Source organism: Cupressus sempervirens, chromosome 7, assembly GCF_028749045.1.
Source record: "Cupressus sempervirens isolate cs-2001-9-10 chromosome 7, ASM2874904v1, whole genome shotgun sequence".
NCBI lineage: Eukaryota > Viridiplantae > Streptophyta > Pinopsida > Cupressales > Cupressaceae > Cupressus > Cupressus sempervirens.
The window spans coordinates 441,528,958-441,542,826 of record NC_143124.1 but is presented as its reverse complement, the minus strand read 5'-3'; the positions used below and the strand labels follow the sequence as shown (position 1 = coordinate 441,542,826).

The following is a 13,869-nucleotide window of genomic DNA, read 5'->3' as shown; positions in this document are numbered from 1 at the left end:
AACTGATGCTCAAAAGAGTAGACATGAGGATCCTGAAAAGGAATCCCCAATGCAGGTGTGCTAACATTGTCATGAAAGAGGAGATGACCGTCCTCTATAGAATTTGCAACAAGTGCTCCTAAAGGCTCAATGAGTGGAGTTGGAGGGTCTAGTAGAGCTAAAGAAGAAAAGACTTCAATAGAATGAGGTGAGTTGAACTCAGGAACAATACAAAGGTTCGCGTGTCCTGACTGCACCACATGATGCACTTGCGAAAGAGAAGAACTATGCTCTGATAATGGAGATGGTGGACCAAAGTGCAAGAATGTGTAGAGATAGGTGGTATGATCAACTGTCCTTGTAGCAATAAGGCCTCTTGTTGCACTATCCTGAATGTAGACTGAATCTTCAATGAAATCAACTAACTTCCTTGATCTACTGTGTGTAATTTGATACATTGAGAGAAGGTTTGCAGAGAGAGATGGAAAATACAATACATCATTGAATGTGCCATCCTGAATGTGAACTGAACCTTTCTCACAGACTGTTAGAGCAGTGTTATTCCCAATGAGAATATGAGGAATCAGAGAAGCCTCAATAGAGGAGAAGACCCCTAGAGAAGATTCCATATGGTGAGAAGCACCTGAATCTAGTATCCAAGGGACCTAGGAAGGGGATGCAAGGAAAGCCCATAATGCATGACCTATCCAAAATCTGGTGAAGATGTCGAAGAGGTGGATGAAGACTAAAAGGCAGACCCCTAAGAGGTAGAAGAGGATGGGGATGAAATAGAGCTCTTTTGAAGCAGAGCTTGCAAATTTGCAATGTATTTCTCATAGCCATCAAATCTCTCCTAAAAACAATGTGCCTCATCATGAGCTCCTTTCTGACAATAGGAACAAGAAGGAGTCTCAATCTTATTTTTCTCCTTCTTAGAAGAAGAGGATGGACCAGTAGAGTGCTGAGAAGAGGAATCAGATATTAAACATGAGTGAGCTTGGACTGCTCACGAGTTAACCTATAGGTGAATCCATCTGAGTGAGCTTGGACTTCTCATGAGTTAACCTATAGGTGAATCCATCTGAGTGAGCTTGGACTGCTCATGAGTTAATCTATCATAGAAAATCTCAAAAGAGGGCATCTGATGTTTGTTACCCAAGGCATCCATAGTGGAGTAGAAAGTGGAAGAAAAGATCTAATACTATCCTCACAACTTTGAGAGTATCAAAAAAATACACTCATCATCTATTTTATTTCTACCACATCCCTGCAAGATTGTGCAAAGAGATTTGAACTTCATCAAGAAGTCCTCAATGGTGGGAAAGTTTTCAGGTGTCAAAGAAGTCAACTCTGCATCAAGTTGAAGTGCCTAAAACTCATTCACTTGGCCAAAAAAATTCTAAAATTTGACCCAATAAGCTCATGGAGTGGTCAAACCATCCAAATGAAATAGTAGACTATCGGAGATGTTTAGTGCAATTAGTCTCATTGTTTCATCCATTTTGTTTTTTTGTTGAAGAACATCATAAGGGCATTGCAGAGTAGGTTCATTTGCATCTAGACATGTTCATAAGTCTCTTGACATGAGAAGCCTAGTCATATGTGTCTTCCAGGTGTGATAGTTGTGCAGTGTGAGCCGAATCACAAAAGGATCTGACATTGAGAGAAAGAAAAGATAGAAGTAGAACTATCTAATTCTGAAGAAAATTACAGAATAGAAAATTCTTCCCCCCACAACAAATAAAAATATCCCCCAAAACCAAAGCAACAACTATGGAAAAACACAAAATATGAGAAAAGAACCTAGAATTCAGATGCAAAGAATAGGAAAATAGAAGCCTCTACTTCAATGCCAAATTTGGAAACTCAAACAAACTCAAAATAAAAATCAAAAGCACTATTGTCTCCATCACTGAGTCAGCTTTCCAGTGCTTCTTTCAGATCACAAAAAATACGTCGGTATGCTCAAGTTATGAGCAAAAAATTGATTGTAGGTCCAAAAGAGGAGCTCACTGGAAAAATATAGACACGAGCTTAAATTTGACGATCATATAGCCATCATAGGCCATCACTCAAAAAAATTTGATAGTCAGATTGCTGATGTTAGCAGTCAGAATATGACATCAGCCTGTCAAAATATGACATCAGCAAACTTTGTAGGGGTGACAATGTCAGCACAAAAATTGATGACATCAGTCTGAGAAATGATTCCATCATGTCAAGAATTGATGATGTCACTACTACAATGTGATGTCAGCGACTGTCAGGCAGGTGGTGGCGGGGCTGAGGCAGAGCTTGCTGTGGCTCAGCTGGCGAAGGTGGCTGGTGGGTAGCCCATTGGTGGTGGTGGGGCTATGGTCACACAACGAGTGGCACACCCACTGCAGTGGGGTGGTTGCCGGGCACCAACAACACTCCAGTGGCTGTGGGGTGGTGTCGGGGTGGCTGGTGGGCGAAGCGGCCCAAAACCCTTTTTTTTCAATCTCAAAAAATGTGTCCGGACGGCCTCCCGGGGGGCTAAAATTTTTTTCTAGATGCTCGGAGGCCAAAAATAAAAAAGTTTTCTTATGTAATTTGATTGCAAACAGCCTTTTAGATCCAATGATGGCATCTATTTGAGCCCAAAGTGCCTCAAAAATTTTCCCTTCACCCTTTTGAACAAAAAAACTCTGAAAAAGCTAGGGTTTCTAACTGCAAATCATGGCTTCAAGAATCTTCAGATGAGGAAGTAGTAGGTCCACTCTAATACCATGTAGAAGTTGAGAAATCCAACTTCACAGATTCTCAAGAAGACCTACATGCAAATATCCTTCAATGAATAGAACCCAAAAAATTGAAAAAGTAGAGCTTAGAAGTTCTCAAAAATGTGAGAGCGAAAAATAATGTATTCTAAGTTATGAAAACAAAATACAAAAGTTCAACCTTTTAAGGTGAACAAAACCCTAAAGGAAATAAAGCTAAGTTTGCGCATTATAATTAATATAAATTATTAATTATATGCACCTAAGAGAGCTAAAGCACCTACAGTAATAAATAACTTACTCTAACAAAACACCCACACCATACACATGTAGTATGGGGTAAGTATCCATAAGAAAACACATATGATAATAAACCATCTAACTAATCATCATCAATGGTTGAAAACACTATAATAATCATCATGCATACAAGAAATATAGATACCAAGTAATCTCATCATATATTCAACTAAATGTAAAATAATATCTAATAATCTCAAGACAATACTACTAGTAATCACACATAAAACTGGCCTAAAAGAGTTTGGCAATGATAGCAAAATGTAACTTATGGGCAAGCACTACACTTTGGCTCATCTGTTAGTCCAAAAAAAATGGACAAGATATTAAGCCATCTACAATGAGTAATGATGCCTTTTGCCCATGTTGTATAATTATCCCTAGTTAATTGTATGATAGCAAAATGTGTTGTTTCTATGATTACATAAATATTTACCTCCAAAATTTAATGAATCAAGGTGACCCCCCACTTAAATAGATGATTTTGGCACTTTATTGTAGTGTGAGTACAATTTCTACTTGTCCAATTGGCTCAAAGTGGACTTCTAATTTTGATGGTTACAATAGAAAATATGGAGCTATAGAAGTCTCAACAATATAAGACACTAGATCACTCAAGGACCTAATCAATTAAAAGTGCCAAAATAGGCCAAAGGCTACTGAATACTGAAAGTACAATGCCTATGTACAATTTCTCCAAACTGATACAAAATCTAGAAAGTAGACAAATAATCATGCACTTTTTTTAAAAAAAATGGCACAAAAAATAATGTTTGTTTCAGCCCAAACAAAACTTCTAATGTTGCAAAATTAACTTGATTGAATAAGTATAATTTCCAAAATCTACAAATTGTGAAAAATCTATTCACCAAAATATGAAAATAACTAAACCACTTATTTTTTAGGAAAATTAGACCCAAAAAAAAAAACATTACATCAAAATTTGAATTTGTATGACCAAGTTATGGTTCTACAAAGTTGGACTACCAAACAAAAAATTCTAATCTTTAGGGGTCTATTTGTGGAAGCTAGTGATGATGTCAACAATCTGTGAGACCAAATTTGATGGTTGTATGACAAGAAGGAGTCGCCTAATTCTTCTTTGACATCTTGATAGGTGTTAATTTTTGGATGGTAAGTTGTAAGTCATAGCTAAAAAGGACTAAATGTCTAGAGTACATACTAGGTGATGAGAGGCTTTACTAATGCTACTAATGACTATAGAATAATAACATGGAAAGATCTTATAGGGAAATCAATTTTAAAGGAGAAGGGTGGGAAAACTATTAGTGTTAGATCTAATGCTACCAATGTCAAATCAAGAGTTGGAGTGCAAGCTTTGTGTGTTGAACAAGGTGTAATTGACTAGATCACAATCACCTATAAATATGGATAATTGTGGATTTGGATCGCACCTCATGCACGATGTAAGAATTTTATAAAAAAATCATAGGTGGAGACATGTGTCAAGTCTTAGATTCAATGTGTGTTCTATCTAAGTGGACTACCACTGAGTAGAATAAGAACCAATTGAGTTGAGAAGATCAATGATATAGGCAATCATCAATTAGAATGACTATGTCCAAACTTGATGAAAGAAGCCCATGTTAAAATCACCTCTCAAGTCATAACAAGTGGTCAAGTTGAGGTTGCACATTTTTAATTTGTGTGCATTGGCTAGGTTAGCTTTCTTTTTGAGATCTGTTAGCAAGGACAATGAATATTTGGTGGGATAGAGATTCCTATGTGGTAGAGATGAAGGTTGGCATGCAAACTTGGCCTATTGTGTAAGAGGGAACTTTTTGCTAAATTTCCCTTCCACTACCATGTTGCCAATTTTCAATTCTTTGTGTCAGATCCATAGTGGGGTGGGCAATTGGATCTCAGATCTTGGATTATCCAGCAATGTGGGACTGTCTTCAGTTGCATGTGTGTCTTCCAAAATGAATGTAGGTAGATAGGGTGTACTTTGGAGCCTCACATGGAATGGACAACGATTAATCTCTAGACAAAATAAAGTCAAACATGTTTCTTGTTCAGATTCACGAAATCATAGTGATTTTTTCTCAAACTCTTTGTTATTTTCGATCACAAAATATGCAGATTGTGAAGATCAAACGGAGAAAATTTAAAAAATAATTAGCATTTTTTTTTGTTTTCTAAATTTAGTCAATAATACATTTTGTAGGGAGGATAGCCATGTCCCATGGAATGAAGATTGGGGTGCCTCTAGCGAATATGAATCTCATGAATTGAATAACTTGACAATGCCAAATAGAAGGCCCAAAATAATTTTGTAGAAATAACCCTAAAATTTGACAATAATAGTAAAATAATATGCATAATTTGAATAAGAAAATTTGCAAATATTTTTTTTAATAAAAAACTACAAATCTATACCATCAAAATTAGAGATCGAACCTTAGGGTTTTGATTTCCAAATAAAAATTGCCTCAAATTTGATTGTTTCCCAATATAGGCAAGTTTATAGTCAAAATTTACTGGAATGGACACCCATATGAAATGGTGAGGTCCAAATTTTTTCTAGATCCTCCCACAAAAATGTTGATCAATCATGGCCCTCCAAAAGATGAAGCAAAATTTTCTCCAACTACTATGGAATGATTACTCTTTTGGCTCTGATACCATGCAATAATTTTTGTAAGACAAAGTATGAAAATGCTAAGATCTAAAGAATGAAAATAAAAAAGTGATATAATCCTCATATGACTTGATTCATTGATGATTAAAATAATAATGGGTAATGGTTACAATACATTTAGATATGCTTGAATATATATGCAATACAAGATAATTAGGAATCATGCAAGTGATAAGAATAACAACTAAGCACATTTCCACTAAACATGCATTGTGCTTCATTATGCATGAAACTACGTGAAATGATGAGAGGATAAAACACAAAGTTATATTACACAAAGAGAGGTGTGAGACAATGTGCTCTCAAATAAAGTGTAAAATCCTATGTGTCTACATGAAAACTAATATAAAAATGCATTATCCTAAGTAAACTTAAGTAAAGTGTATTTAGTAATATTTAGTTACACCAACAACTTTCTAAAAGAAGCTTAATTCCCAAATGAGACTTGTCTAACCAATTTTAAATTATGAACTTAAAAGGTGAGAGACTTAAATTGTTTTGTGATATGTTAGGCATGGGAAAATAAAATATTTAGTACTGCATTCTATTTTTGAACTTTTTTGCGAGTCTGGAAAGTTGTAAGTTGAAAACATCAAAACTAGTGCTTACAAAGAATTTGGCAATAAGGGTTTGGGTAAAAACAAAGTAATGGTTGTTTTGGGTTTAGACGGGTCCCCATAAGAAAGTGAAGAAAGAAAAACAAGTCTATTCCATCCTCTACAACTCGATGTTGGTTTAAGCTCATGTGTGTAGGACTCTGCCTAATTTGAGTAGATACATCAAAAGTAGGTTTTGTTGTGAGAAGTAGTAACTATTGAAATTTTTCCATTGTTTAATTCATGGGGTTCATTGAATTTATTTTGTTCCATAAGGAAGTATTTCTTGTATCTTTTAAAGTTCCCAAAAGGGTTTTTTGGGAGTTTTGATGAGACACATTGTTTCTTTTGTGGCTTTGCATCACCCTAATTTGAAAATAAAGAAATATCTTAGTGACATTTGGATCACTTTGATGTGGATCTATCATATAGTGTGTTAAGCTTTCCATAGATAATTCATTAAAGATTAGAGGATTTTATTAGTATTTATTTTAGGGAGTGAGACAAACCATATTCCTAGAGCTTCTCATAATGGATAGAGACGCACAAGAAATACATGTTGTTGAACACTGATAAAACATTACAATTAATTTTTCATATTTTCTTGTATAATGTGACTCTTCCATTACACATATTAATAGGGAGAGGAAAATCAATAAGTTCCTTAACATGAGGTGAAAGAACAAAAACATAATTCCTTTAAAACCCAATAGCATAACTAGATTTATAATGCTTAACTAATTGTAGTGTGGTATCATTGCGGATTAAATCATTAAACCCACATTATCATTGTTAGGAAGTAAATAACACTTGTATTAAAAACCCTATTGGCAACCCTATTCTCTTCTCAAAAATATAAGATATGTAATACTCTTCAAAAGAGTTAACCATATTAATTCCCTATCTAAGACCAATCCCTTGATAATATAATTAATGTATCAAATACCTTATAAAAATGATATTTAATGAGTGACTTACAACATGGGCCTTCTTAAGTCCATTATCTTATCATGTAGAGCCTAAGCAATCTTAGTGGTTAATTTTTCCTCACTTTATTTAGTGCAAGTTCCCCCCATATTTTAGTATGGGGGTTTGGGGGGAAAACGCCCATCCTCTAGGAGTCTAGGGAAAATTCCCCTTGTAGGTTTCTAGGGCAACTCCCTAGGCAGGATCAAGAAGTATTGTCCCTTACAGGGTCTTGGGGTTAGTGGCCCCAAGCATCAGAAGTTATATTTTTCTATTGGTCAACTTATTCTATCTGTAATTTGTAAGCGGAAAAAAATCTTGTATTAAATGGATTAGGGTTAGGTATTTCATAATGTATGATGACATTATAGCTTCTTGTAGTGGTATTCAGTTGTAAGGAATTACAGATTGTTTATGTAGCCCAAGGATTGGGTGGCCCATGTTAAATGTGTGTGTCTTGTGTTTTCTTTTGTGCAATTTATAATTATCTAATATTGGTTATATTTTTAGGTAATTATTATTTATATCTTCTTAATCCTAACACATTATAAATAGACAATTTAATATCCATGTAGATAATACCTCAAAGAGTGGTTTTCTAGATCTTCTAGAGGGATGGCCATTAGTGACAAAAACCTACCATTATAATCACATGATACTCCCCTAGAACTAACAACTTTAAGTTCCCCCCTTGCTACACTATTTATAATGATCTCAATTATCCCTTTAAGATCACTTCTAAAATAAATCCATCTCTAAGTTGTTTTGATTTCTGAATGTTAGTGGATATATCCCAGTAATGCCTCTAGATATGTTACATTCGAATATCCTAATGAGATACACAAATAGAAGATTAAAAAGGGTCTCAAATTATTACAAGCTAAAAAAAAAAAGTTTTCCTATATGTCTCTTTGTGTTTGATAGCCACGACCTCAATAGGAGAAAAAATATCCCTAAAAATCAAGTGATCTATTTCATTCTAGACTCACAAATAAATGTTTGGCATAATAAGAGAAAAAAATAGTTATAGGAAGGGACTTAAGGATTAGGTGACCTATTAAGACAAACAATTAGAAGAAAAGAAAGAGAAAATATAGGATAGGTGGCAAAGACTTAAAAAAATTACCTATCAAAAAATAAAACAATTAAAGAGGATATGGAGTGAAACTTTTGCAACTTCTTTACAATAAAAATACCTATGATGGATCTAGCAAACCCCTATCAAAATATTTTTCAATTGCGAATGTTTTATTATAAACTTGAAACTACATGAAAATATTTTTTTTGGAATAAGTCAAGGGATCTAGACTAGAGTCCAAAATGGTTGGGGAGAGAACACCCTTATTTGTATCATGATGGCTTCCTAGACAAAGAAGGAACTACAAGAAGAATAATTGCCAAAAATGAGTCTTCCATCTAAAGCATCAAGATATGGATCATACATAACTTCTCTTCAATTAGTGCCAAAGAATGGTCAAGTGGATTTAGGTTTACAAGGGTGAAAATATGAATGTAATTACCCATTCATCAACAATGCTATCTTATATAACTTTAAATTCACTGCGAAAATTAGATAGATCAATAGGAGAATCCCTAATCAACCATATTATCAAATCATAAATCTTGTACCCATCTCCTAGAACAAATTTAAGACCATTGGGAATAATTGACGTAAAAATGGCCATGAAATTCCATAGAGCCTAGTAGAAATCCATCAATCTTATATCTAAGTTTAAAAGTCCCAAAATATTTTGTAGGACCACAATACATACGATTAATAATATTATTCCACAAATTCCTTTCTTTGAAACTCCTTGACATTCATTTAGCTATAAGACCAATTTTGAATTAATTAATCTCTAGATAGTCAAATCCCCTAATGTTCTAGGAAAACTGACAGTACTATTGGAGACCAAATGTATCCTATATTTGTATTCTAAACTAGTTCATAATAATTCTTTCTAAAGATCCTTCACTTTCATCGAAAAATTCTTTGGCGCATTATGGATAATCATAAAATATATAAATAGATTATATAATGAACTCAAGATAAGTTGCAACTTAGACACCTAAATAAGTAAAACTCCTTTCCTTGCAACAATTTTAGTATAAATTCTATCAAAAAGATTAGACGAAAAGAAATTTAGACCATATTCAACAAATTGATAATCCTTGATATGTTGAAGGTGTTCCTACAATACATCAAAAAATAGTTTCCATTCTATCATATCTTCATAAGCTTTAGGTAGACCAAACTTTTGACCCAATGAAAATTCATATTTATAAAGAAATAATAAGATTAGATTTGTCATTTAAAAATAATAATAATGCCATGAGTAATGAACTGTCGATAAGAACAAACTTGCACTCCCCAAGAAGAAAGGTCTTAAATATAATAATTCTATCTTTTTCTACACAAATTGTCTCAAGACAGCTTCTACCTTGAAGATAAGGAGATCAAGGCAGCTTCTACCTTGAAGATAAGGAGATCAAGGAATATAAGGTCCACGTATCTAAGCCCTCTTGAACCAATGAATAAAAAAAATTAGGGACCAATAACGGTGACCAAAACCTCATTTTCGAAGTCAACTAAGAGAACCGACCCAAGGCAAAGACCAAAAGAAATCGCAATAGAAAGTTCCAGTAAACCCTATCGTAAATGTTAAGGACGTCCAATTTAACAAAAACAACTAACTATTTTATTCACAATTAAAGAAAGGATTCTTTCATGCATATTTAGAATACAATCAAGAATTCGATGTACAAATCAATTTTGTTCAACCGAGATCAAACTACGCAAGATCTGCTTCAGGCAGATCTTTAGACTCGTGCATAATTTCTATATAATATTGCACAAGCTAATGAGTATTTCAGGGTATTAGAGAATAAATATGATATGAACGCTTTAACTGTGTTATTTAAGTAAAGTGGTAGTCAGCTATGCAATGGTTACCTTTTAAACTGCTAACACTTTATTTATAACTATAAAGCTCAACTCAATTCCCTGGCTTATTCACCAATAATGTTAAAGCCATGCGCCATATGCTGTCACGTACAGTGCCTTTCAAGATTTTTTACTCTTGTTCACGGGTTAAATGTTATGTTAAAAATTGCGAGCTGTACATGTTAAATTAAATATTTAGAGGTACAGGATATGGTAGAAGTAAATGCGGCAGCCAGTGTGGAGAATACAGTGATGAACGCGGGAATGCTTCCCTTGTCTTTCCTTACCCACATACCCTCGTATATGGGATAGCTATTTATTACTATGAAGCTTGACATCATCAGCTGCACGAACATCCTCTCCATCGCTGAATAACCTTCTATCACAACATCCGCAATTCCAAAAGCCAACGCGATGAGGTTTATCAGCGCTATGGTAGTAAATGGTATAAACAAGGTAGAGGAAACCCCAAACTCAAAAATCTCCGCCTCGTAGCGTTTGGCTGCTTCGCTATCAAACACTTTGCGTGTCACCTCGAAACCCACTTTGGATATTCCAAGTAATTTACAGACTACTTGAATGAGCCCGAACAGATTGGATGACACACCTTTTATCATCCACATCCTCTGATCATTCCACCAAGATTTTACAGAGCCTCCTCCTACATATATAAACTCTAGAGCATTCTGTGCATATGCACATACTGGTAAAAATAGAAAGAGGAGAACCCATGGATCTGAAATCTGCAAGGTATACTGGTTTTCAGATTAGTTTATCAAGTGTAATAATGGACTAGTGACATAATCCAAAAGACGTTTAAATTGCAAAGTTATGACTATGAAAGTATAAGTAATTATTGACCGTAGAAAGACTATATATTTTTCTTATTGTGAAGATGGTTACTAATGCAATATATGCGAAATTCAAAGAGGGTAAAACTACCTTGGGAAATAAAGATCTGCCCGCAACCATGCATAGGGCCGGCAATACACCGAAGCAGATCAGAGGTAAGCAAGATGGAGCCCAGAGAAAGTAATAGCTGTAACACATGTTCTGTGCTAGTTTCATATGGCGGATACCATATGTGACTGTACAGTATTTGCTACAAAATATCTCCAGGAAACCAGTTACCCATCTTTTATTTTGGACGAGAGTATCAATCAGATTAACAGGCGCACACCCCACAAAAGCATCTCTCTTGGGAGAGTAGAAGACAGATTTCCATCCTCTGCAGTGTATAGAATATCCTGTCAAAGTATCTTCCACTGCACAATCGTATAGCATTCCAACCTGTAACATCATGAATTCAACATCAGAAATTATTTCCAAAATAATTGACCCGGCTGATAAAAATTATCAAGGTTTTAACATGTGTTTGCCTTTTTGCCCCATTGGGTGTTCTTCTCATAGCCACACCTGGCGAGCTCTTTTGCCTCCTCCAATCGCTTAGATGGAGCTACTTTTCCTATGCTTTTAATTGATGATCTAATCAACTCTTCGACGAATTTTAAGGAACTGTGCTGTGGTTCACTTCCGCATAAGACATCCCTGCGGAGGACGCATCCGGTCCCCAAATATGACGAACCTTCGATTCCGTCCATACCTTTAAAAAATACCTGTATAGACAATATTTACAAAAATGAGGTCAGTTGATTCCATATATGTTTCTCGGGCACCAATTGAACTGCAAATACTCACATCAAAGTGCTTCCTGAGATGATTTCCATACAGATCATTTTTTGTAATGCCATGAAACCTTTGGGGAAACTGTACGAAGGCAAACTGGTGCCCAGTTTGAGGGTCCATGAAAAAGCACATGGCCTCTCGAAGGGCTTCACAGTTGTTGGCGTACATGTCACAGTCCAATGTGAGAATGAAGGGAGCATTGCTCATTAGAGCAGAGACTCTAATCTGTGGACAATAGATAACCAAATCGAACAAGTTATAATGCCAGTGTGTAGACAATCTAAGCAAGAAAATGAGACTTTCAGATTTAATTACCAGAACATTGAGTGCACCGGCCTTGAAATTATGGCGGTGTCCTGGACGCTTTTCGCGGGAAACATACACAAGACTGGGCAAATCATGGCCCTCAACGTTCATGTCTTTGCCCCTTTCTAGCAAAACCTGTATGGAGGCTTAACAAAACGTGTCAGCTGCTATCTGGTTTTGTCAACTAAATAGAATGTATGCAAAACTATTTAATAATGTCAGTAGCTGAATTGATAAAAATAGCCTGATTCTTGTGGACTATTTCGTTAATCATTCAAGCAGTGAAAACGGTGTTTTTTGATTAGGAGATATAATATTTCAATAGTGATTATTGTAACCTGTATTATAGTCGGGTGGTTCCTTGAAGTCGTCTCCGGTTTCCAATCATTAAAGCCTTCGTGCTCGTTGCATTTCTCTTCTGGAACAGTACCTCTCTCGACGGTGCTATTTATACGAAATTTCATCTCCTCGTACAATTTCTACACATATATATCATTGTCAACTTTAGCCTATCAATCTCATAGACTGCAAAGACTTTTATTCTTACAAGAAGATAAATAATCAAATTAAGTCGGGGAAATAATATAATTTTCTGAAGAGTGTTGAGATTCTTGGGAGATTAGATTTCAGCTGCACGCACCTTGACGTTTTCCCGTTCTCTGTTGAAGGACAAATTGTCATTCTCATTGTCATAACATTCAGAAAAGCATGCATCCGGGCTCCTCTGCTGAATGGAATACTTGTGGCAGAAAGGAACCCAACTCTTTGCAAAACGTGAAGCTTCAACCAGAGCATAAAAGGTTAGTGGGGATCCTCCATCGTCAGATACATAACATGTCAATTTCTCGGCTGAGTAACTGAAAGCCAGAGTAGACAATACAGTGTTCGAAACATCGATTGGAGGTTCTTTAAGAGGGTCAGCCGTGCATATAAATACGTCAATGGGAGGTAGATTCTTTCCACACCTGTTCATCCACAAAAATAATCCACAGTAACCTAAGGAAACGTATTTGTAATTAATCTTATAAGCAGACCAGCATATTTCTAAACTTTTATAATTTACCTTTCAGAAAGTCTTTCTGAGTGGGTGAAGCGATCGACAGGCCACCACTTGAAGGCCATCTCCAATACCCAATGGAAGGCGAAGCCTAGCTCCGCACAGAATAGCAGCATCCATGGAACATTTCCTTCACTTGGAATAAACTTGACACGATAATATATAAGCCCTAGAATTGCACAGAAATATAGAGATCCATAAGCTCTGTTTATCTTTGCAACTGACCTTTGCACTGTGGTGTAAAGTGGGGAATCTGTGCATTCCATTTTCTTAGTTCATTCAATTCAATCACTGAAACCGTTTGAATCGATTTATAACAAATGGACATTACCATCCATCTTAGTTGAGCATCGCATCTTACTCTAACGTTAGGTTGTACTTGGAACCGTAGTTTGTGAAGATTTCATTCACCGGTTTTTGTAATTTGTAAGCATCTATCATTCACAGGATTTGAAGGGTAGATTTGTGCACTTGACTCCAAACTACCCCTTCTCGCCAAATTTGACAAGTTGCCATTTTTCTTGCGGCGTGGATTTTGAGTGTCGTGTTACTTCAGCGTTCATGTGGAAGCCCGGCCACATGTTGTTAAGCATCTAGGTACGATAGCAACAGCAACAGCTGTTATGAAAATG

At 35.6% G+C, this 13,869-nt stretch overlaps 1 protein-coding gene across 2 annotated transcripts; it reads right to left on the bottom strand.

Annotated features, from left to right (window-relative positions):
- Nucleotides 1–10,136: 10,136 nt before the first annotated feature.
- Nucleotides 10,137–13,648, bottom strand: LOC149547484 (cellulose synthase-like protein E6). 2 transcript variants are annotated; one of them, XM_089791661.1, is made up of 8 exons: nt 13,244–13,648; nt 12,821–13,145; nt 12,519–12,659; nt 12,190–12,315; nt 11,887–12,099; nt 11,568–11,804; nt 11,131–11,478; nt 10,137–10,943 (listed from the first exon to the last, which is right to left on the bottom strand). In XM_089791661.1, the coding sequence occupies exons 1-8, from the start codon at nt 13,501–13,503 to the stop codon at nt 10,371–10,373; spliced, it is 2,223 nt and encodes a 740-aa protein (XP_089647787.1). In that variant the 5' UTR covers nt 13,504–13,648; the 3' UTR covers nt 10,137–10,370. The 2 variants fall into 2 exon arrangements, with proteins under 2 accessions (XP_089647787.1, XP_089647788.1); XM_089791662.1 differs by having other exon boundaries at nt 10,137–10,931; nt 13,244–13,647.
- Between the last annotated feature and the right edge of the window lie 221 nt (nt 13,649–13,869).